The sequence below is a fragment of the Candoia aspera genome, chromosome 2 (genome assembly GCF_035149785.1).
Source record: "Candoia aspera isolate rCanAsp1 chromosome 2, rCanAsp1.hap2, whole genome shotgun sequence".
NCBI classification, from domain to species: Eukaryota; Metazoa; Chordata; class Lepidosauria; order Squamata; family Boidae; genus Candoia; species Candoia aspera.
Window position 1 is genome coordinate 156,024,398 of NC_086154.1, and position 23,424 is coordinate 156,047,821.

Below are 23,424 nucleotides of genomic sequence, written 5' to 3' on the forward strand. Positions count from 1 at the left end.
AATATATCTCTCATCCATTCCTGGAGAAATGGTGCAGATGGCTATCTTGTTTGCTGTTACCAAAAACTGCTCCGAAATCCAGGAAAACCGAGAACATTGTACTTCCCACAGCAGACGTTACGCACCAAAGGCAGCCGAATAATTTTCCTCTCAAAAACCAAAGAGCGGGTCAACTGATAAGAGCCAAATTATATTAAAGAAAATTGGGGTGCAAGGAGTGGAGACATTTGTAAAATGATGATTGGGGAAGAACCTGACTGGGAAATGCTGCTAGGAAGAATTCAGGCAGTTTTCGTTTAGCATCCAGAACTGTTCCTAAGGTGCTGCTGGATTTGTGCACCATCTTGGCAGCACGCTGGTCCTCAATCCTCACTCCCTAAGTCCTGTCCCCCTCTCACCCGCTTGTTCCTGACATCTGCGTTTCAGCGCAAGGAATGCTTGCTGCCTCACCACTGAACGCAGACACTGGCTGGATCACGCTAAGTTGTACAGCATTGGTTATCACTCAGAGTGGCTGGATTCATTCTTTATCGTAAGCCTAAACCAAGCAAACCATATTATGGCCAGGTTTGTTATCACATAACATGGAAAACACAGCTTTCACTGGATATGTATTATATATCTTGTGATATTGTATTTCACTGTATTTTACAGTGTGAGAAATTGCTTGTGTATGTTCTAAAAAAAAACTTTGGAAGTCCTTACCATGAAGGGACGCGGTGGCGCTGTGGGTTAAACCGCTGAGCTGCTGATCGGAAGGTCGGCGGTTCGAAACCGTGCGGCGGGGTGAGCTCCCGTTGCTAGTCCCAGCTCCTGCTCACCTAGCAGTTCGAAAACATGCAAATGTGAGTAGATCAATAGGTACCGCTTCGGCGGGAAGGTAACGGCGTTCCGTGTCGTCATGCTGGCCACATGACCCAGAAGTGTCTATGACAACGCCGGCTCTAAGGCTTAGAAACGGAGATGAGCACCGCCCCCTAGAGTCGGACACGACTGGACTTTACGTCAAGGGAAACCTTTACCTTTACCTTACGTTCTAAAAAAAACCTTTGGAAGTCCTTACCATGAAGGATAAACTTACTCAAATCCAGTCTCTATTTATTAACTGTTTTTTTCCTCCTAATAATGTACCTTTTTTTGTACAAATGCCACTCTCCATAGAAGTTTAATATAGATGCTTAAAGTATTGCCTTTTTCTTTAATGTCCATTATTGTGTTGCATGTTTGTAGACTTGACATTATAAGAAGGGGACAGAACTTGCTTTTAGTTTTCCAGAAATAGGCAGGATGAATAAAAAGCTACTAATTTGGTTGGGTTATCCCTAGTTTGATTGCCTGTAAGGTATGACAGTGAGTAACAGACAGACCATTTTCTGCAGTAAGAGAAGAGCTTCATAATGAGCATAATGATTTCATCCATCTTGCCTATAATCTAAGCTAATCTAACCATTTGCATGATTCCAGTCTGTGGACAGCTCTGCTGCCGTCTGAGCTACCCCCATACAGCAATCTTTAATCGGAAGAACCAAATGGACTGTGTAAATGCTGCAGTTCCTTCCCTCCTTGTGTGGTCTTGTGGTATCCCCAAACTGCTGAAAGCTGCTTATGGTGAAACACATGTTTGAAATAGCCAGGAAAATAGAAGACTGATTTCCTACAGTGGATACTGAATTATTGTAGGCCACAATAGCTTTGGCCATTATGTCAGAGGAGAGGACTTTCACTGTTTGCCGTTTAGGCGAGAAATGCTTTGCCCTGGACATTCAGGACCAAGGACTAACCTTGAATCCACTTGCAGCCCTCCAGTGCTGAATCAAAGGGAACCGTGTTAGCTTAATTAAAAGGAACCCATGGTATTAAGTTTATTGTAAGTCTCTTTTGAACTTAGAATTTCCTTTTGAAGAGAAATATTGTGGATAATAGAGTTGGGCAGCACTTCGGATCTGAAAGCAAAAGGTATTTTGGAATACGTGGGGCAGCTGCATAGCATCCCGTTGGTAACTCTTAAAAGCAGCTGGATCTTTTCTTGGAATCACATGATTGTTGTGCTATCCCAGGGGAAAAAAGTTCAATTTAAGAAGCTGCAGACAGGTGCTATATGAGTTCCCATGCATACTCCAATGTGTATTTTTGCATTCGAATTTGAAACACTGAACAACTTTGATGAATAACAGTGTACTATTTTTTTCTGTGGTTTTTGTAAATTGCTTTAAATTCTGAATACTAAATTCAAAATGATAGATTCATTTTTGTGCCTCAGCTGGCTTTTAGGATTGATTCATTCCCATTCATTGTCTTCATAATCTCTTTGGATTAATTAATACAATTTTTCTTACATTTTTTTCAGATTTATTTCTGTATGTTTATTGCTTTTTTCTTATTATCTCCTTTCTGAAGTTAATACTTTCCTTCGACAGATATTTCAAATCTGTCTCTGAAATCTACTTCTGTGGCTAGTTTCACACCATGCTAGAACATTAAAAAAAAAAAACTTAGAGGTTGTCCTCACTTAACGACAGTAATTTGGACCGGAATTTCCATCGCTAAGCGATGCTTTTGTAAAGCGTGATGTCACATATCCCATCACTTAGCAATGCAATCCCAGCAGTCCTAGTTGCTGTCCTTAGGCGAGGATCACAGGTCATTAAGCGAGGACCTCACATGACCGCAACTTGCTACTTCTTGCTGGCTTCCAACAAGCAAAGTCAATGGGAGAAAAGACAATATCTATGTTTCTTGCTGACTGGAAATCCCTTATGGACTTTTTGCAGAAAACAGACAAAAATGGACTTATGATATATGGTTTTGATGATTAGACAGGAGAGATTATAGAAAGAAGAGAGTCATGATGTAACTTCAGAGAAAGAGGTAAATTTATTATTGTACTTTTAACTGCTGTAAAGAAGATCAGAAGTCACTGCTTTGTATCTTCTTTCTTTCTTTCTTTCCTGTACTTTTAGCTCTTTCTTTGATTTCTTTTTCTTTTTTCTTCCTTGCTCTATATTAGTTTATATTAGTTTTAAATCTTTGTTTTTAAAACTTTTAATAAAATTATATACAAAAAAAAATCAAGAAAAGTCAATGGGGAAGCCAGCAGGAAGTCCCAAGTCCCCAGAGGCTCGCAAGCAGGCTGGCGGATGAGTGAGTGCCATGAAGTGCAGCTTGCAGGGTGGGGGTGGCTGCTGCAGCATGGCACAAGTGCAGCCAGGCACAGGGTGGGTGCGCTGGAGTGTGGGAAGGTACGTGGGTGGCTGCTGCAGCCCAGTGCAAGCATGGCTAGGTGGGGGTAGGTGCTGTGGAGTGTGGGAGGGCATGTGGGAAAGTAGCAGGAGTGGGAGCAACTTGCAACCTTGCCTGCCAGCTTCCCCATTAACTTTGTATGTGGGAAGCCAGCAGGGAAGGTTGCAGATGGCAATTGTGACTGCAAGATGCTGCAACCGCCATAAGTGCAGTCTGGTTGCCAAGCACCTGGATCACAATCATGTGACCCCGGGGGTGCTGGGATGGCCAGAATTTCAAAGACCGGTCATAAGTACCACTTGCTCAGCACTGTCATAACTTCAAATGGTCACTGAACGAGTGGTCATTAAGCAAGGACTACCTGTACTTTTATTGCATAGACAAACTAAATAAAATACAGCCAAGAATAAAAGTAAACCAAGAAAGGAACAAAAGCAAGGGGAAAAAGAAAGGGTGTGTCTGTGTTTGTTTGGGTAGGCTAGGGCGGATAGTCTTTTCACTGGTATTTAGATTTACCTGGTAATATAAACCAGTGTTTCTCAACCTCATGCTGGGGAATTCTGGGAACTGAAGTTCATACATCTTAAGGTTGATGAGATTGAGAAACACTGGTATAAACAGCAGAATTCATAAGCCCAAATACATCTTTGTTTGCAAAGCAAGGGGTTTGGACTATTACTGATTTGTTTTACTACAGACGTAAATGGGAAGAACCCAACAGGAGCAAATAGGCTGTAGTATTCTGTCTAACTTTCTTTTTAACATAGTGAGATGTGGCATCAGGGAGCGGGCAGAATGGGTAAGCTGATGCAATTTGGCAGCCTGAGTTAGTTGAGCCCCACTTCTTTCCCTGCACCAGCCATCAGGATCTGACCTGGCCTGAGGCACTAGTGAACTACTTTCAGACATTCATCATGTCTGGAATTAGACTGGAGTCTGCAGCAAACTCAGAGCCCTTCAGTGTGCATAAAAAGGAAAACCTGGTCATAGAGAAGGGGACCTGCCAAAACTAACCAGTCCATCTCTGTTGCTCACCTCTTAATCATGGGAAGTATGTACAGTATCTATAGTCCTGGAGTGATGCTATATGCATTTCTCTCTTGCCTGCAGGGTCCTTCATGGACTAGGCTAGGAAGCAAAGCCAATATCCATCATGGGGCAAAGTGAATCGGAGCCACAGGAGGAGCAAGAGGTATGGCCCCCATGCTTTTCACTAACGGATAGCCAGCCACTCATCTATTCCACCCTGCAATTCCTCTCTTTCCTTCTTCCTTTTGCTCAGTAGACTTACTCAAGTGGAGGACCCAATAGTATATGTGCCTTCGCCATCCCCTTCTTAGTAAAGAGTGCACTGCTCAGCTTTCCATTATGCATCTTTTTCTTTTTTTGTCCCATGTAGAGATCAATTTGCTTTTAGGCATGAGCTTGCATGCTTATGTTTCCAAAAAGTTTGTTGGTTGTCCTCTTTTCACTGCATTGGCACTTAATGCTGTATGGTTCTTGACACTGAAATGTTTAGTGCATGAATGGAACGTAGTACATCCTGGCCATCTCCATCCTGATGCCCCTATGATGCAAATCCAGTAATTACCAAAGAACGTGTCCAGTGGCTATGCTGCTTAGAATGATGGGGTCTGTAATCCAGTACCTCCAGAAGGCCTAGGATGGAGAAAGCTGCCTTGATACTGCTGCACCATAAGACGCTCTAATCTGTTTTGCTTCCTCCTTTGCCATTCTTTGTTTCTGAGAGCTCTGGTCCTGCTCCCTCCCTCAAGGCCTGCTCCATTCTCTCCGCTGCAGGATGCAACCCTGACAGTTGTGCTTTCCAACATCAAGCTCTTTGTGGAGGATCAGCTCCAGACCAGCATGGTGAGGGGGAGGGGAGGGAGAAAGCTTTTGTGGGCCTGGCTCAGCTTGGCATGCAGTGGTTGTTGCCATCTACGGTACAGAATAACTTTCTTTTCCAGACATTAACTGTGAATGCAACAGTAATCTCTCTTTGTATACCTGGAAAAAGCCAAGGACAATGCCATAATATTAGTTATTGTTTCTGTGCAGCATTTTTATTATTCCAGAAAGTGCTTTGGGAACTATTTTTCATTCCTGAGCACTTCACATACCTATATTGTAGAGAGGTAACATAGAAGCCAGAAACGCATGAGTGACAGTGGCCAAACCTGATTCACCTGGAGAACAGCAAAATTATCAGTTCTCAATGCTAAAATATCTGGATATGAAGGATTTCCAGACATCAAGTATCAGACATCTGATACTTGATGGGAATGCAACTCCATCATAAATAGGATGCATGCCTCTTATTTTTTAAAAAAATCCAAATTACTAAACACATTGGTTACTCAAACAGATACCAAATGTTTCGCTGGAAAGTTTAGATATCAAAAGTAAAAGGACACCCCCAGTTAAGTTTCTCGCTGAAACTGTAGCTCTTCCATAGCACTTACCTACTGGATGCATTGTGGCACAAATCCAGATGACCAGTAGATGATAGCCAAGAGATACAAAAACTTCCACCTTGTGGTAATTAGATCGAAGAGTCAACTGGTCAACAACATAGTTGCCCGGATTTTTGAAAAGTTTATCATTTGGGGGTACTGTGGGAAAGAATAAATTTTAAAAATTGCAGTGCATGAAGTTACCAAAGCATTGTGCACGTCAGTTGGAGAAAGCTTTTCATATCCAGCATGTGAATTTCAGCTCAGGGTGGGTTGGAATCTAGGCAAGGTTGGAATTGCAGCTCAGGGTACCACCAGTCACAGCCCTTAGGATGCTGTGTGTTAAAGCTATAGAGAGAGCAGTGCACAGTTCTGGGTGTGCTGCAGAGGCAACAGGATTGAGGGTGGCATGATTTCCTGCCAGTTCCAAGATTGAGGGGAACAGACACAGCAAAGCAGCTGGGTGGACGTGGCTTATGTAATAAAATCATTGTCTCAATGTTGGACTTTAAAGGCAGCACAGTGGGATGATGGAGGTGAGCTTCCAGTTGAAGCGGCTTACTCTTTTGTTTCTCACGGACAAGTGGATTTTGAAATCAATGATCTCAAATGCAATTTGTTTAATTGGAAAATTCTGGATAAATATATGTTCCAGCTCCATTTCCTTGGCATGAAAGCTGGCGCATTTTATATATTTGGTCAAAATGGACAAAATATAGCAAGTTTTTTCTATCCCTACTGTAACATTTAGATGTTTTTACTATGTTAAAGGCTGCCTTCATTATATGTGCCACATGAACCCTCAGTTAATTCCATCTTAAATGTTCTTGAAGTTCTTATCAGCTATCTCCTCTGATCCTTTGCATGTAGTGATCCAGAACAAGAAACCTTTTATCTTGGAAAGCATTTCCTGCCTGTTTAGTGGTTCACCGTGTGGAGGGCTGGCCATCAACCTGCCATTTAACATCCATGGGACATTAGAGGACTTTACAAATATCAGACGATCCCCATCCCAGTTGTCTTTCCAATTACAATTTTGGAGTTGATATGCACATACTCAATTATTAATGTTTCACTCCAATATTTGCCCAAATGCTTGCTTTTGAATGTTCATTAGAGGTTTCATTAACTTTGACTTGCTTTCTTTTCCACTGGCCTTAGCTTTTAGGTACTTTCGATTTTTAGCTAAGTATTTCCAAACTCTGACCTAGAAGTGGCACTAAGAGATTTAAGCAGACTACTGAAAGAAAATGTTAGATGAGGAGACTAGCCTATCCCAGGAGAACAAGAATAGCTTTTGTGTCCTTTTTCGTCTGTTGCAAATACTTGAGAGGGAGTTGCAGATATATTTCTAACCAGGCAACTGAATGGCATGGTAGTTCAAGCTGGATCAGCTCCATACTTTGTGGTTAGTCTTGCACTGATTCTAACACAGATTAATCTTAGCTCATTAGTACTCCTCTGCAGGAATTAGATACAGCTAAATTTGCTGTCCTGGGTTGGAACGTTTCTATGTTTGGGACTATTGAGAATGTCAAGCAACTAAATCCCGTTTTTATCCAGCCTCCAAATTGTTCCATGTCTAGAAGCAGTTTGCCCTGTGGCCCATTTTAGTCAGTCTATGACAAAAATCTTCCTTGTAATCTTTTGGTCAGTAAAGTATAAATCCAAATCCTGATGACTTCACAAAGCTGGAACCTGCTATGAGTAGACCCAAAACAGCAGAGTCTCTTGGTCTGGTCTCCACAAAGAATGATGGAGGCGCCCCGGATGTCTCTCTAGTAAACAGTTGGCTGGAACCTGTCCAGTAGCCCTGGGCTCTGCACCGACTGGAAACTAATTCTTTCCCACAGGTGTTGGGAGTTGTGATAGGAGCAGTGCTCTCGGTGTTGCTTGTTTCTGCTTTGGTCCTGGTGTTGATCCACCGGTTTCATCTTCAAAGTAAGTTCCCTTTTGACTGTGAAGGGAAATCACGTCCCCTTTCGATTTGGTTTGGTTTGGTCCTGCCCTGCTGGATTCCTAGTCTCCTTTCCACTTCCCTACAGAAGTTCAAGCTCAAGAGCAACCAAAATATCGATTTCGCAAGCGGGATAAAGTATTGTTCTATGGACGGAAGATTATGCGCAAGGTAATAAAAAATCAGGGCGTCAAGGGTGAGCATGAAACTGGTGTACCCAACTGATTTGAAATGAATAGGTTGACCAAGGCACTGTGCATGATGCAGTATCTCAGGGGCAGATTTTATATATCCTCAGGCTCCTTTGAGTTTGAATTAGGCAGCATCTCACTGTTCTTTTGTTTGTTTAGAAAAAAATATCCTTTGTCTGGTTGGACAAGTACCATCTTTTCCCTACTGGTGTTTGTCTTATAGCTGCTAAGTTGCCTTCAGAAAGGAAGATAACCTGCATAACAAGATGTGCAGGAAAAATCATTCCTTCACTAAACACATCCATTTTCTTGGCAGGTTTCTCAGTCTACATCCTCCCTTGTGGACACCTCCATGTCTGCTTCACGGCCACGCATGAAAAAGAAGCTCAAGATGCTAAATATTGCCAAAAAGTGAGCAGACAAGCCAGAAAGAGGAGAGGGGGTTGAGTTAAAGAATTCCTAACAAGCTGCTGGAGTTTTGGAGAACTGGAACAGTGACATTCAGGTTTTGCCCAGGAGGGGAGCATTGGAACGGAGTCAGGCCAACATCTAGGGCTGAGCAGGCTCTGGTATCCTTAAATCTTTCCTATTGAATGCTGGAACACTTCCAAGGAAGCCAGCCACCTGAAATAATGTGTACACTGGAGAGCTTTTATTGATGCTCACCTGGCTTCCAGTGTTTCAAAAATATGCCAGATTCCCGGTTCAGAAAATAAACAATTATTCCTGTGCCTTCCTATTATTAATATCTGAAAGGAAACTATTTTTTGTTTCACCAACCATATACATATATACAAATAAATCTATGTGCTCAAATTAGGCTGTTCCTTGGATATTCCTCTGAATCCCTTTTTGTTCTGCCAGTTGAGTTCTATGCTACAATGAGGGCCAAAAAGGTGTGCTAGGGAGAGAAAAAACTGGCAGCTAAGGGAGACTAGCAGTTTGGAAGTGCAGTAGAGGAACTGTTCAAGTTCTGTGTGTTAGCTGGATGCCACTTTCATGCCAGTAAGAGAAGATGCACTATTCGTAAACTTAGCCCCCTGCTGAAAAGATGGTGCATTCTCATAGAGCTCAAACCAACATGGAAATAGGATTAATGTAACATTGTTTGATTGCTTGGGAGATGGAGGGAGGGAGCAATGGCTTGTGGTGTCTCCTAGTAGGAGCATCTCTCCTCTCTTGCAAGAGGGAACTGGCGAATCGACTGTCTGCAGAAATCTCAGCTCTTTCTTCCTGTGCTCAGAATCCTGCGTATCAAGAAGGAGCTGCCCACCCTTCAGCTGAAGGAGCCACCCCCATCTGTCCTGGAGGCTGATCTCACAGAATTTGATGTGGCCAACTCTCATCTCCCCTCTGAAGTACTCTACATGTTGAAGAATGTGAGGTGCGTATGTGTAGTAGTCTCATGCTAGCTCAGGTTGAGGCTTGGAGGGAAGTTCCTGGAAGCTGCCAGAAGTGCCTTCTGTAAAGCAATCTACCTCTGGGGTGATGTCTTCCAGATGCGTTACAACTCTCTATTCCTTATAATCCAACATTTCTGCAGGGCACCAGATTGAGAAAGGCTGAACCAGAGAAAGACAGTTTCCCATGTATGCCAAGCTGGTACTGCTAAATTAGCATTTTCCATAAAGTAACTATCACTGCAAAGATTCTCCACTGTAGGGTCTCAAAGCACATAGTGAGGTTGCTGCTATTCACTCCTCCTTTTCTTGCCATTTCTCTTATTACCTGGAGATCGCAAACCAAGGACTGGTTGGGTTTTTTAAGTTACTATTTTACAGTTCTAATAAATGCATGGCTGATTTGGGGGTGGGCGGGTTGAGTGAAGAACTACTGACATATTAAAATGAATAGTAGCTATCCTCAGACTGCCGTGGTTGAAGTATAACTGATCCTCCTGTCTAGGATCAGATTTGTTCAAGAATAGAGGAGCAGAACCTGCATGAGGCTTAAGGCACCCATTTCATCCTTAAAACTTCCACTCCCTTTTCCAAGAGTCCTAGTGCCACCCACTTTTGGAAGGTGTCCCTCAAGTCTGGTACAGCTCTTGAGCCCACATGATTTTTGAGCTCTCATTGGCCAGATTTTTGAGCGTGTTATATTAAAGTTAATTAGGTTTGGAGCTAAGCTTTATTAATATGTAATTCCAAAGTAAATTAAACGTATTTTCTAGAATTAGTTTCGTTGGCACAAGTAGATATCAGAGAAGAAAAGGCAAGAAAAAAGAGGAATGCAAATGTGCCCCCACTAGGAATCTCAAGTAACTCAAACTTGAGAAGGATTGCATTGGGGATTTGTTTGAGCTTGTCTGGTTTGATGACAATGATTTCATGTACCTACCTTATTGTGGTTATTCTCCTGGGTTTTGTGCCCAGTCCAGAGAAAATAGTCCATTGTCCCCAGGAAGCAGATTGGGCATTGTGTGGTTGGGTAGATTTCAGTATTTAACATGGTGAGATTGTGGTTGTAATTGTGCCCATCCTTGTAGGGTGCTAGGCCACTTTGAGAAACCCTTGTTCCTGGAATTGTGCAAACACATGACCTTTCAACAGTGCCAGCAAGGCGAATATGTCTTTCGCCCAGGTCAGCCTGATACCAGCATCTATGTGGTCCAGGATGGAAAATTGGAGCTCTTCCTGTCTGAACAGGTAGGAGGAGGGGTGGAGCAAATCCTGAAAAGGCTGCAGTAGGCAGCGCTATGCCAGCCACAGGGCCAGTCTGGGCTGGTGTTTCTCCCAGTGAGAGCTGCTGAAATGATGACTGTCAAAGCTCCCATTTGTTTCCATTTATTCGAAAGCCTTTATTTAAAACCCAGGGCAGGGAAAGAACCATGGCTAGCCCCTCACAGCTGTTTGTGTATGTGTGTGATTCAGGATGGGAAAGAGACTCTTGTGAAGGAGGTATTCCCAGGGGACAGTGTGCACAGTCTTCTCAGCATCCTGGACGTCATCACGGTAAGATCCAATTCCATTTAGAGCCACCATTATCATGTCTGCTTCAAACTGAGTTGACCTCAGTTTCTTTTTTCCTTTTTTTACAATGTTCATTTTGTTCCATTACTGCATTCTGTTTAATAGTCCACATAAAAACGTGTGTGTTTTCCTGTGTAAACATAGGAAGGTTTTTTCTACTGTGTAATATGTTTTGTGTATGTGTACTTTCCCCTAATACACACATACTTAATTTGTCGACTACTTCACAGATTTTCAGAGAGCTTTAACTGGTTTGCATATTGTTTTGCAGTATGCAAATCAGACAATAAAATGTGAACCCAATGAATTTTTCCCCTCTGTAGCCACAACAACTTTTCCCTCCAGCCACGTGCATCCTTGGCCTCCCCCACTATTAGTTAGAGGCCTCTTGACCCAACCCTCTGCTTCTACCTTCTCAGACATGCCTGTTAGATAAAGCTTGATCTGGTGCTGAGTCCTCCATCAATTATTGGTCAAATCACTCTATATAACCAGTAAAAAATCAGGAAGAGTCTAGTAGCACATTTTCCAAGTAACAGTTTAATTCCAATTTAAAGACATAAGCTTTTGTGAGCTGCAGCTCACTGTCCAATGCAATGGAGTGCATTTAAATTGGGATGAGGTGGGAGAAGGGAGAGGAAGATAGGTTGGTTATTTAGATGCAGGTTACGTATGAGACAGATCACAACTACTTTACCAATTAATAAATCCAACATCGATCGAGCCATTCTATGCATCTGATGAAGTGAGCTACAGCTCACAAAAGAGTATGCTTTTTAATAAAATTTGTTAGTCAAAACAAGGGCTACCAGATTCCTTGTGAGTTTTTGCTGCCATAGACCAACACAGTTCTCCTCCTACACAGGAAGAATTACAGCGCTAGCACTTAGATCTCTCGGGTGTGGGGGGTTTCCAACAGGGTCATCAACGGCCGTACCGGACAGTGTCTGCACGGGTAGCTGAGGACTCCACCGTGTTGCGTTTGCCAGTAGATGCCTTCTCGGCGGTCTTTGAGAAGTATCCTGAGAGCCTGATCCGGGTGGTTCAGGTGAGTTTCCAGTGTGCCCTGTCTCTATTCTTTCTGCATCTCCTTTCCATGTTTTCCTGCTGGGTTTGGTCCGTGTAAGCTTTTGGATGTCAGCAGAAGCAGAAAATAGTTAAGCACACAAACCAAGCAAATTTGCATTACTTGCAAAAATAACCTTTCCTGTCTACTCTGCAATCTTTTGACTTGATTTGCTCCTCTGAAACCGTGTAGCAGTGATGCTACATCCAGGAACTAATATTGCCATACATGTCCCTAAAGACAGCTCTGTGGTACGATTAAACTTAGAATACTGCATTGAGAGATGAGTGTTGCATCTCCAACCGAATATTGTAGAGTTGGACAAGGTGCAGAGAAGGGCAGCCAGTGGGCTGAACCAAGAATCCCCAGTCTTCGGGGCCAGCAAAGAGGGTCTCTCACACTGAGAGTTAAGCCAGCTACTTTTTGGAGACTATGGAGAAGTTGCCATAGTGAGCCCACGGGGCAGCAGGAGGCAGTTCTGTGGAAATCAAAAGACAGGCAAGGGCCTTTCTTTCTCTTACCCTACCCTACATGTTGCCCCTTGTGACGACCCTGTATACCAACTGCACCCTCTCTGCCTCACAGACACAACATGTCAGGTAGCTGTCTGTTGACCTGCTGCTATTGCTGTTTCCGGTTTCAGATCATAATGGTTCGTCTTCAGAGAGTCACCTTCTTGGCCTTGCACAACTATCTGGGCCTGACAAATGAGCTTTTCAGCCATGTAAGTTATGGCCTGTCCTATCCAGCTTTACTTTCCAGAGCCTGTTTCCAAACTAAGCCTCACCCTCTTTACATGGGAATTGGCAGTAGTTTTTGAGCATGTGCAGAATTCATTCCCCTCACTATTGATTAAGCATGGAGAGTGGCTTTCCCAGCACAAGAAATGTGGGCAAGAGACCTCCTCTGAGCTTCCCACCTTCTTGCGTGATGGACGTGGGTGTGTTTCCATTCCCAGGAGATGCAGCCGCTGCGTCTTTTTCCCCAGTCGAGTCACCCCTCCCGCACAAGCCCCATCTGGCACAGTAAACGCGTAATTAGTGCTTCCTCCATTGAGGACGCCAAGGATAGTGCTGGAAGGCAGCCCGATGCTTCTAAAGATCAAGGTAAGCTGTCTGCCCTAGGAGTAAAAGCTGGCATGTGCTAGAAAAGTGTGAGCTGGGATCGGCCTCTGACCCTCCGGTACAATCCATTCCTTTCTGCCTCTTGACTGACTCTGTTAGGAGGTACAGCTTCACCTTCTTCTGCCCATGGTATAACTTGGTAGTGCCTGCATCCAGCTAGCTCTCTCCTCCCACTAAAGGTGAGGTGGGGTTGTTAACTTCCCTTTGGATTAGGTGCAGCTGTTCCTCCCTATGGAGCTGATGTTGGATACCATTAAAGCCTACTCCATTAGTGTCTCTGAGCCTTGTTCTGAACACCAGCTTTTGTTTCTTTCCTAGTGAGGGCATTTCAGTGATGTCATCCAACTAACCTACTGCAGAAGCAAGGGTCCAGATGCTACTACTAGAGACTAAGATCAGATCAAACCAGAGTACAAAACCTCATCTGGTCCTAGTATTTCTTTTCTTCCTCTTGGCATATTCTTGGCCCTGGCAATAGAATCTAATCTAGTCATCCACTGGCAGAGGTTTCCCCAGGAACAGTTTTGTGTTCCTTGTGCAAGTATTGGTTATGAATTCCTTCTAAGGCATGAGAGAATCAGATGCTCACATTTACACTCTGTCTGGTGAGTGACAGCCTCATATATTTCCAGGTGATCCCTTGAAATCAGGTTTATTAGAACCCCCCGTTCCTCCTCTGTTGAGCCGTTGCATCTCCATGCCAGTTGACATTTCAGGTATGTCCGCCTTTTGGCCCATTCTCCCTCTTTGTTTGATGTAGCGTCTATGGCCTTCGGCAGTCCAGTTGATTTCTCTGATGATCTCCATACTCTCTTTCTCCCCCAGGGATTCAGAAGGGCCCACGGTCAGACTTCGATATGGCCTATGAGCGAGGCCGCATCTCGGTGTCTCTTCAGGAAGACAGTGCAGTACTGGATGGCTTTGCTCAAGTAAGTAAGTCTCTTGCAAGGGGGTTGGGAGCTTGTCAGCTTTGATATTTGTCATCTCCTTATAGGTTTTTAGATACCATTAGAAGGGATGGAAGTGGGGCTGCCCTTTTGGGAGGAGATAGTCCTGCCTTTGGGAAATCTTTCCTATGGATAATCTCTTGCTTCTTGGGCCTCCCTGAGTTGCTCCTGCCTTTTCTATCTTTGACAGTCAACTTCCCAAGAGTCCCGTGAACGAAAGTCTGTGACAGTGGAGGAGCAGCCGTCAGGGATCTACCATTACAACTATTGCGAGGATGACTCAGCAACCGGGGATTGTCCATTTGGGCCATACCAAGGCCGCCAGACTACTGCCATTTTTGAGGCTGCCAAACGGGAGCTGGTCAAACTCATGAAGATCGAGGTAGGGTGTTGCATGAAGAGTATTCTGATAATCAGTGGCCAGAGATGGGGGGAGTTCTCCCTTGCTGCTCCCTTCCTTTCTCAGCCAGTACAGAGGCTGGTGGTGTTCAGTGTTCAATGCTTCGGTCGTCTTTACTCACCTCTCAACAGGAATTGAACATCTGCTATGGGCCAGAGCAAGACAAAGAAGAGTTGCCCTTTACTTCCAAACCCTTTTCAATTACCATGGCCCTGATTTTCATGATATTTTTCTTTCATGGTGCTTCCAGACAACACTTCGATTGTGCCATTGCCCTGCTTTGTTCATGAGTTTTATGGGACAGAGAATCTGCAATCATCTCTTCCTTTTGAAAACTCCTCTCTCTTCCCACCAGTTTTGTTATTTTTCTTCCATTCATTGTAAGAAAACATGCCTTTTGACTAATAGTGCTAGGAGTCCTTCTGGAATCATCTCCAGTTTTACTGCTCTTTGTACTGTACAGTATTCATAAGGTTTGCCTTGCAATAGTCCTGTTCAGTCTTAATCCTTTTTTGCATAAAAGGACGACCAAGGCCAAGAAAAAATAGTTGTTCCAAACTGTACAAGACGTACAGAAACTGCTGAAGAATGTTGCTTTGTGTTGGTTGTTGTATGCTGGGAGTAGGGTTATAAAGCAGTGTGTGCATGTAGAGTAAAGGCTGTAGGTGTTTCACAGTGGTATGAAGTTGTTGTACTCTAGTGCATGAACTCCCTGTTTGTTTGTAGAGTGTGCAAGGTTCTGTTTGGAAAACATCTATGATGTGATCCCATGCAGAAGCTATACATTACAGGTAGTCCTCACTTAGTGACCACAATTGGGACCAGCAAATCTGTCGCTAAACAACACAGTCATTAAGCAAGACATTATGGACCATGACAGACTTACAAACTCACTTCCACTGTGGTTGTTAAGTGAATCACCTGCAGTCATTAAGCAAGATATCACATGACCGTGACTTGCAATTTACTGCTGACTTCTCCATTGACCCTGCTTGTAAGAAGCTGGCTGTGAAGTGTGGAAATGTCGATCACGTGACTGTGGGATACTGCGATGGTTGTAAACTCCCACTGGTTGCGAAGCATCCAAATCTCAATCATGTGACCGCAGGGATGCTGCAACAGTCATAAGTGCAAGTACTGGTCGTAAAGTTACTTTTTCAGCACCTTCATAACTTTGAACAGTTACTGAACAAGGCAGTCGTGAATTGAGGACTACCTGTGCTACTTTAATAACCAAAATCATGTTTTTCCTATGTACAGGTAGTCCTTGCTTAGCAGCCACTTGTTCAGTGATTGTTCAAAGCTGTGACAGCACTGAACAAGTGGTATTTATGACCGGTTCTCAAAGATGCAGCTGTTGCACCACTCACACAGTTATGTGATTGCAATCTGGATGCTTGGCAACCAGCGCACACTTATGACAGTTGCAGTGCCCTGTGGTCTGCAGTGCCCTTCCCTGCTGGCTTCCCACAAGCAAAGTCAATGAGGAAGCCAGCAGGGAAGTTCACAAGTCTCTCCAGTAAGTCTCCCCTGCCCAGCAGCAGCTGCTCCCGCCCCAAGAAGGTCTTTGCTTAACAACCCATGATGACACGATTGCCGTCACTAAGCAATGTGGTCACATGATATTGTGCTTTACAACCGCATCACTTAGCAATGGAAATCGCAGTTCCAATTACCATAGTTAAGAGAGGACTATCTGTACTGCAAACATTCTCAGGTACTAGTAAATGATCCTGTTCTCCTACAGGGGACATATGAGACTTACTTCCTTTAGTTTCAGAATCTTTTGAGTTTTTACAAAGTTACTGTGGAAACAGTTAGGTTTTGGAGCTTTTAGAGAGCGATAATATTTGAGGAAAGCTATAGAGGTCAGACTTAGTTTACTGCTCCACAGGTGAATCCTCAGGATGTTGATCCTGGATTTTTAGAATTTTGTTTCTTCTCTTGCCCAGGGTACCATTCTTTGCTCTTCACCACTGAACTCAGAATATTGCTAAAAAGAACAGGGCTCCACAATGGCCATGACATGCTGAAGACCTAGATTAATCCAGCCTCCCGTTCTCTGTCAGGCCTAAAGGATTCAGCTCCTATTCCAAACAGGGAGGACACCTAATGCCACTCTGCCACTGTCTCCACAGGATTCATCCCTACTAAATAATCGGGTGCTTCTGCACCATGCCAAGGCAGGAACAGTGATTGCCCGCCAAGGAGATCAAGTAAGTATTGTAGATGGCATACCAGATCATAAGATCGGCTTGGTCAGAAAAAAACAAATACAATGACTGTAGCACCTCTCCTCCCCCTTGAAGGTCAGAGAAAGATGGAAGCAGCGCTTTCCCCCCACAGAAATAGCTACTTTTCCCTGTAATCAGAACCTAATGCTGGATGGACTTGTGTTCTAGAAGGAAAGAAGTCTCAAGAAGCATTTCATGTGGGTTGAAGTGCAGTGTGTGTTCGGTTGCATGGATTCTCCACTGTTCAGTTTGTTGAAGGCTTCCTCCCACAAGGTAGAATCCTGTGCTGTAGCAAAACACAGCTTTTTATAGAGGACCTGGCCACTTTGGTGGTGGATTAGAAAAGGAGGGGAATACATTTGTGAGGAAACGGAGAAGGAAAAAGGAAGTAGAATGCATGTTGGCTGCAAACACTCCTCTTAAAACACTAACTTCCAGCTTTTTAGCAAAAACACCCTGTCCATTTAGATTTTAAGAGAGGTAAAGCTTACTTTAAAAAAAAGGTATTTCTAGAGGCCTGCTGAAGCTTCTGAGTCCTGCCCAACGGCGAACCAATTCCCTTGAGGGGGGCTGCTTATTCTGGTCTCTCTCGGCAGGATGTCAGCTTGCACTTTGTGCTGTGGGGCTGCCTGCACGTTTACCAGCGGATGATTGACAAGGCCGAAGACGTGTGCCTCTTCCTGGTGCAGCCTGGGGAGATGGTGGGCCAGCTCGCAGTGCTTACTGGAGAGCCGCTGATTTTCACCATCAAAGCAAATCGTGATTGCACTTTCCTTAAGATCTCCAAGTCCGACTTTTACGAGTGAGTACCACGTGCATAAGCGTGCCCAGTTTCTGCCTGGCTCTCCTGCCATCGTGTACTCCCCCGTCACTAGCTGTGTTCTCCACAGGTGGCAGCTGCTCCTGTTCTTTCAGCCTGAGCCATTTGGGGTCCTCTGCTGTGAGGTTGGTTGGGCCACCTCACAGGTAAAATGGAGGGGAAAGAGGCTGTGTCGGTGGCTTCATGCCGTCCATGTGCATTTCACTCAGGGAGGGCTTTGGTGGGTCTAGCAGACTTTTCCTCCCTCCCCCTTCTCCGGGAGAAGGAGCTGCCTAAAAACAATGGTTATCTTTCTTTAATAGCAACACAGCCTATCAAAATCAAACCCTGACTTTTTAACCATTTATTTGTTTGTTTGTTTATTTTTCAAATTTTGCCACTACCCATCACCCCGCAGAAGAGGGACTCTGGGCAGTTTACAATAAAAACCATGCTGCTCCTTTGAAATCAAGGAGGTTGATTATTGAGGTGAATAAAATGTGAGGATAGACACTAAAAATCAGGAACTCTCAGTGGACAATGTTGAGCTGTAAAGAGATACTGCTGAACTATTGCAATGCGCTCTACAGCAGGTGTCCTTGAAGAGCATTCAGAAGCTTCAGCTGGTGCAGAATGCGGCTGCACGGGTAGGAAATGGTGTAAGTTACTCAGCAGATGTGATACCAGTACTCTGTGAGCTGCATTGGCTGCCGGTGTGCTTCCGGGTGCAATTCAAGGGGCTGGTTGTCACCTTTAAAACCCTTCGTGGCTTGGGACCAGGTTACCTGAGGGACCGTCTTTTCCCAGTTGTCTCTGCCCATCCAATCCGGTCCAGCAGGGTGGGCATGCTCTGGGTCCCGTCAGCCAGAGAATGCCAGCTGGCGGGACCCAAGAGGCGTGCCTTCTCTGCTGTAGCATCTGTCCTATGGAACAACCTCCCTCCGAAGATCCGGATGGCCCTGACCCTGCTGGCCTTTCGTAAGGCCCTAAAGACCTGGTTATGTGCCTGGGGCTGGGCCCCTGAGTGTGTGAAGGGTCCCATCTTCTGGTTGTATTAACATCTGTGGATCGTAATATTTTCCTCAGCTGCTGTGTGTATTTTAACTTTTGTATTGTAATGGAAATTTCATTTTTAATTGATTTTATGATTGTTCGCCACCCAGAGTCACTTGTTGGGATGGGCAGCCATACAAATTGAATAAATAAATAAATAAATAAAAATTAATTTAGCTTTGTCCTGAGACAAAACTGTTAACTCACCATGTCCATTGCTGTAACTCTGACTAACAGCACCTTCCCTGGATCCAAAGTGGGACTGTTTCTCTCCTGATTCTGACAATACCGGGAACTGGACTGGGACTTCTGCATATTGCAGAGGCTATAGTCTGCCAGTAACCTCTGACTCCTCTTTAGGATTATGAGGGAACAGCCAAGCGTGGTACTGAGTGTGGCTCATACTGTGGCAGCCCGCATGTCTCCTTTTGTGCGTCAAATGGATTTCGCTATTGATTGGATGGCAGTGGAAGCCGGGCGAGCACTTTACAGGTAAGGGGAAGGGGCTGTTTCCTTGGCTCCGCACCCTCTATTTGATGCCTTTCCTTGGCTAAAGAGCCCCATGTTCAGTTAGATGCACACAGTGCCGTGACACTTGCACACCAATAACTTGCTTCATGGTAGGCTTTGCTGGTTATCAGAGGAGGGGACCAGGTGAATCCATGATTCTTCCTTTTCCTCCAGGCAAGGCGACAAGTCTGACTGCACCTACATTGTGCTGAATGGGCGGTTGCGCTCTGTCATCCAGAAGGCCAATGGCAAGAAGGAGTTGGTTGGGGAATATGGGCGTGGGGACCTCATTGGAGTGGTAAGTTCTAAGTAAGAGAAACCCCTACACACAGCGAGAGACAGTTAGACCGCTAGGTGTTCTTTAGAGATAGTTCCTCTACTGTACCTTTGAGCCAAAAGATGAGTTATACCCTTTGTATTTTAAGAAGACTCATAGGCACAGCATCAGATTCTTGTTCTAGCTCAATTCAGAATACAAATGGTCCTTGTTTAACGACCACTCGCTCACCGACCATTCAAATTTGTGACAGCGCTGAATGGTAGTTACGACTGGTCCTCGGAGTTACAGCTGTTTTGGCACCCCTGTGGTCACATGATTGCAATCCGGGCGCTTGGCAGCTAGCCCAGATTTCCAGCCATTGCAGCTTTCCACAGTCATGTGATCATGGTTTGTGACATTCCTTGCCGACTTCCCACAAGCAAAGTCAATGGGGAAGCCAGCAGGAAGTCAGAAGTCGTGATCACGTGAAACTTCCAGGGGACGCATGGCAAACTGAAGATGTCTCCAGGAAAGCGGAGCCAGAGCCAATGACCACTGCAAAGACCAAAGAACCGGTGAATAGACCGGTTCTTCAGAACCTCTCTGGATAAAGAGAGAACGGGAGATCACCCACATGTGCTCCAGATGGTTGCTCCTCGCAAGGAGACCTCAGGACATTGGTTTTCTGCATGTTTGAGCACCAGGAGACAAAGGGATTAGACATCTTGCTCACAACCGCAGCAAAGCCTTTTAAAGGACACTAAGTTTGCAAGCCTCGCTTTCTAATCACTTTTGGAAATTTCCTATTAACCATCTTAAAGCTATTAGAGACCTTCAGAATGACAAGTTTGAAAAGTCGCTGGGTGAGTTCAGCTTCAACTCTGAACAAAAGAAAAAATAATTATAAGCTTAAGAAGTTAAAGAGTTTGAAATAAACAGAAAAAAGCTAAAAAGATTTTGATCTAAGAAAGTTATACACAGATTAAGGATCCAGATAAATTTGGAATATTAACGTTAAGATTTTGGAATTAACTATAAAAAATAAATAGCTTCTCATGGGAATCAGATTTATTTTGGGTATCCTGGCTATTGCCAGTCATAACAAAGGTAAGTGAATTTATGATTTTAGAAACTGGACACTAGAGGGGATTAAAGATTCTAAGTAGAAGGAAAAAAATACAAGTCTGCCTTTGGTGTCAGTTAGTATTGGACTTACAAAATGTCAGAAAACTTCATAACATTAGAAATATTAAAGGAGATCTTTGAAGAATAGAGCCAGAAATTAGTAGCTACAATGTCAGCAGTGTCAGTAATGATGTCTGACTCTATGGATAGACTATGTCCAAAATATGTTAATGAGGGAATGATAAATGTGGAGCATTTTTTTTCTGATAAGGCAGAGAAAGTAGCAAAAGTGGAACTACAAATGACAGGCCAAGAAAATGATTTGGAAAAGGATGCTTTATCGGATATACAAAAGAAACTGGTTGAAGTTTTAAAAATTAAAAGGGAAATACAAATGACAAACCAAGAGAATGACTTGGAAAATGTTTTCTTATTGCATCTACAAAAGGGGCTTCTTAAATCCTTGAAGAAGTCTGTGATGGGATAAAGAATTGAAGAGACATCAAATCCTTTGACAATATTTGAATGAACTAAAGATCAAGACTCTTGGAAATAAAAAGAAGGAATATAAAGTTGGTTTATTTGATCAGGTTGAAATAAGACTTCTTTTTTTTTTGGCGAAGTTCTGGCAACCCTTTATGGACTTTTTGCTGACACCAGGATTGAAAAGTTGATGCTTTATGGATTTGCTTATACTGTAGATAAGGGATGAGCTATAGGATGAAGAGATATCTGTTTAAACTTATAGGGGGTGAAGAGTTGCTACATTTGTTTATACTTGTTGTGATGAAGGTCACTTCTTTATATATTTCTTTTCTTTTTCTTTTCTTATATTTTTCTTCTTTCTTGCACTTTTTCTTCTTTCTGTGCTCTTCAAGTTTAGTTTTATTAGTTTTTATATTGTAATCAAAATCCTTAATAAAAAATTATATATTAGGAAGTTGCAATCACGTGAGGTCCTCGCTTAATGACCCATGTGGTCCTCACTTAACGACGGTAACCAGGGACTGCCAGAACTGCCATTGCTAAGCGGCGCAATCACATGACGTCCTTTATGACTGCATCACTTAGCAATGGAAATTCCAGTCCCAATTACCATCGTTAAGTGAGGACTATCTGTGCATACTCACAGAAGAGCATCTCTGTTTGCATCTCTGTTTGCCAGATTTTATTATCTCCTGGATATCCTATTCTTGGCCCCTAAATTATTATTACCAAGATGGTCTCAATAGCTGAGGAGCACTTTTTTTCATGGTAGGAAACCTGTAATGTGGCTTACCTACTGTGACCCATTTCTTGTGACCTAGGTAGAAGCTCTGACCCATCAAGCCCGAGCTACTACTGTCCATGCTGTGCGGGACACAGAATTGGCCAAGTTGCCAGAAGGGACTCTCAACAACATCAAAAGACGCTACCCTCAGGTGAACGCTTGGAGATTCTCCACATTTTCCCTTTGAACTAAGCTCTGCAAGTCCTGGTGTACATCTGATTCCTGAATTTGCAAATGGTTCTGCAGATTTCTTTCCACTCAGTTTGTAGGATGTGTGCGTACATTGCATGTATAGGATCTGTGTGGCATAATATGGATCTTTGGATGCAGACATGATCAGTAGAGATGCTTTATAGCTATTCAGAAACACTGAGTATAAACATAAAGGAAGATTGCAAAGCTTTACAGGATACTAAGCTGGAAAATGAATATATAGAGTAGAGGGCTGCTCCACTTCATTATTTGACTTGACTCACCGGGTGTTAATAAAACAAATGATGGCATTGTTAATTTCTTGTTCTGTCTGCAAGCTCTTGGGACAGCCCCAACAAAACCACATATGTGGTAGGATGCTAGTTTTTCAAAGTCACTTTATGATCAGAATTGAGATGGAAAGTAAACCCTCATGTTGAGTTTTTCTTGACTGCTGTGAACTTGCTCAGTCGCAGTAAGAGAAAAACACTCTGTAACACCTACAGACACCATGACTTCAGAAGGTTATCAAGTGGGAACCATAACAGAAGATGCTGCTTCTCCATGTTGTAGCAAACCATGGCATCTTCTGGGCAAGCTGGATTCATTGCTGATAGTATGCTTTTTCCAGAATGGGCTACAGATACGCTAGGTATGCTATCTAGGGAAATACACCAGGATACATGTAGAGTTGCATTTTAATATGGAGGGCCAATGCAGTGGCAAGGCATTCTAAGCACTTTTTTTAGTGTGGATAGGAAGAATATTAGTTTAAGAAGGTCTAGCCAGCCCCCCATCAGCTGGGTATTTCACAGACTCACAAATGGTTGTATGTATGTATAATTGCTCAATTTCTGGGCACTGGCATTCTCCAATCTTACGATGCCTTGCATAGGTTGTCACCCGCCTTATCCACCTTCTGAGTCAGAAGATCTTGGGGAACCTGCAGCAGTTACGTGGCCCTTTCCCAGGTAAGAGTGTCCCGCTTCAGGCCATGCACCAACTTGTTGCCATATGACCCAAAAAGCATCAAGGGTTGAAAGAGCATCCCAGCATGAGAGAAAGCAAGGGTCTTGTGGCAGCAAGTATCTAATGCTCTTGCCAGATACTTCAGGGGTTTGTGTTTCAGTGATTATTGCTTCTGCCATGTAGGTTCCGGTCTTGGCATGGCATCCAGCTCAGAACTGACCAATCCAGCTAGTAACCTCTCAACAGTGGCCGTCCTTCCGGTGTGTGACGATGTGCCCACGGCAGCCTTCACCTTGGAGCTCAAACATGCTCTGAACGCTATTGGTGAGCTCTTTCAGTGCTCTCTCTTCTTGTGTGGCTTGTGTTGGTTCTGCTGCTTCTGTCATGACCCGTTCTTCTTTTTCTTCACAGGTCCCACCCTGCTCCTCACCAGTGACATTATCCGTGCTCGTCTTGGGGCATCAGCACTGGATAGGTGGGTTGGGAACACACACGAGCTTGTAAGCAGTCAGGTATAACCACAGACACTGGAGAATGGAGGTGGGATATGGCATGTGTACTCTTCTCCCCTGTGCTATGCCCAATCTGCCCAGTATTCTGTTTTAGCCATTCTATCTGTCAGTGTCCCCTGGAAAGTGAAGTGCCCTGGCAGGTATTTCCACC

At 43.9% G+C, this 23,424-nt stretch overlaps 1 protein-coding gene across 9 annotated transcripts in view; it reads left to right on the forward strand.

Annotated features, from left to right (window-relative positions):
- Window positions 1-23,424, forward strand: part of PNPLA6 (patatin like phospholipase domain containing 6) — a 64,808-nt gene that overhangs the window by 19,977 nt on the left and 21,407 nt on the right. For 6 of the 9 annotated variants that reach the window (XM_063294472.1, XM_063294471.1, XM_063294476.1 and 3 more), the window contains exons 2-23: window positions 4,351-4,432; window positions 5,041-5,109; window positions 7,547-7,634; window positions 7,739-7,821; window positions 8,158-8,252; window positions 9,085-9,225; window positions 10,330-10,489; window positions 10,715-10,795; window positions 11,733-11,861; window positions 12,523-12,603; window positions 12,838-12,985; window positions 13,636-13,719; window positions 13,829-13,932; window positions 14,141-14,332; window positions 16,489-16,566; window positions 17,181-17,386; window positions 18,797-18,928; window positions 19,121-19,244; window positions 21,638-21,751; window positions 22,688-22,763; window positions 22,945-23,085; window positions 23,173-23,236. In XM_063294472.1, coding sequence (XP_063150542.1) covers window positions 4,394-4,432; window positions 5,041-5,109; window positions 7,547-7,634; window positions 7,739-7,821; window positions 8,158-8,252; window positions 9,085-9,225; window positions 10,330-10,489; window positions 10,715-10,795; window positions 11,733-11,861; window positions 12,523-12,603; window positions 12,838-12,985; window positions 13,636-13,719; window positions 13,829-13,932; window positions 14,141-14,332; window positions 16,489-16,566; window positions 17,181-17,386; window positions 18,797-18,928; window positions 19,121-19,244; window positions 21,638-21,751; window positions 22,688-22,763; window positions 22,945-23,085; window positions 23,173-23,236 — 2,429 coding nt within the window. In that variant the 5' untranslated portion in view covers window positions 4,351-4,393. The remainder of the gene's footprint in view (window positions 1-4,350; window positions 4,433-5,040; window positions 5,110-7,546; window positions 7,635-7,738; window positions 7,822-8,157; window positions 8,253-9,084; window positions 9,226-10,329; window positions 10,490-10,714; window positions 10,796-11,732; window positions 11,862-12,522; window positions 12,604-12,837; window positions 12,986-13,635; window positions 13,720-13,828; window positions 13,933-14,140; window positions 14,333-16,488; window positions 16,567-17,180; window positions 17,387-18,796; window positions 18,929-19,120; window positions 19,245-21,637; window positions 21,752-22,687; window positions 22,764-22,944; window positions 23,086-23,172; window positions 23,237-23,424) is intronic. The other 3 variants (XM_063294478.1, XM_063294474.1, XM_063294477.1) reach the window with 3 other exon arrangements.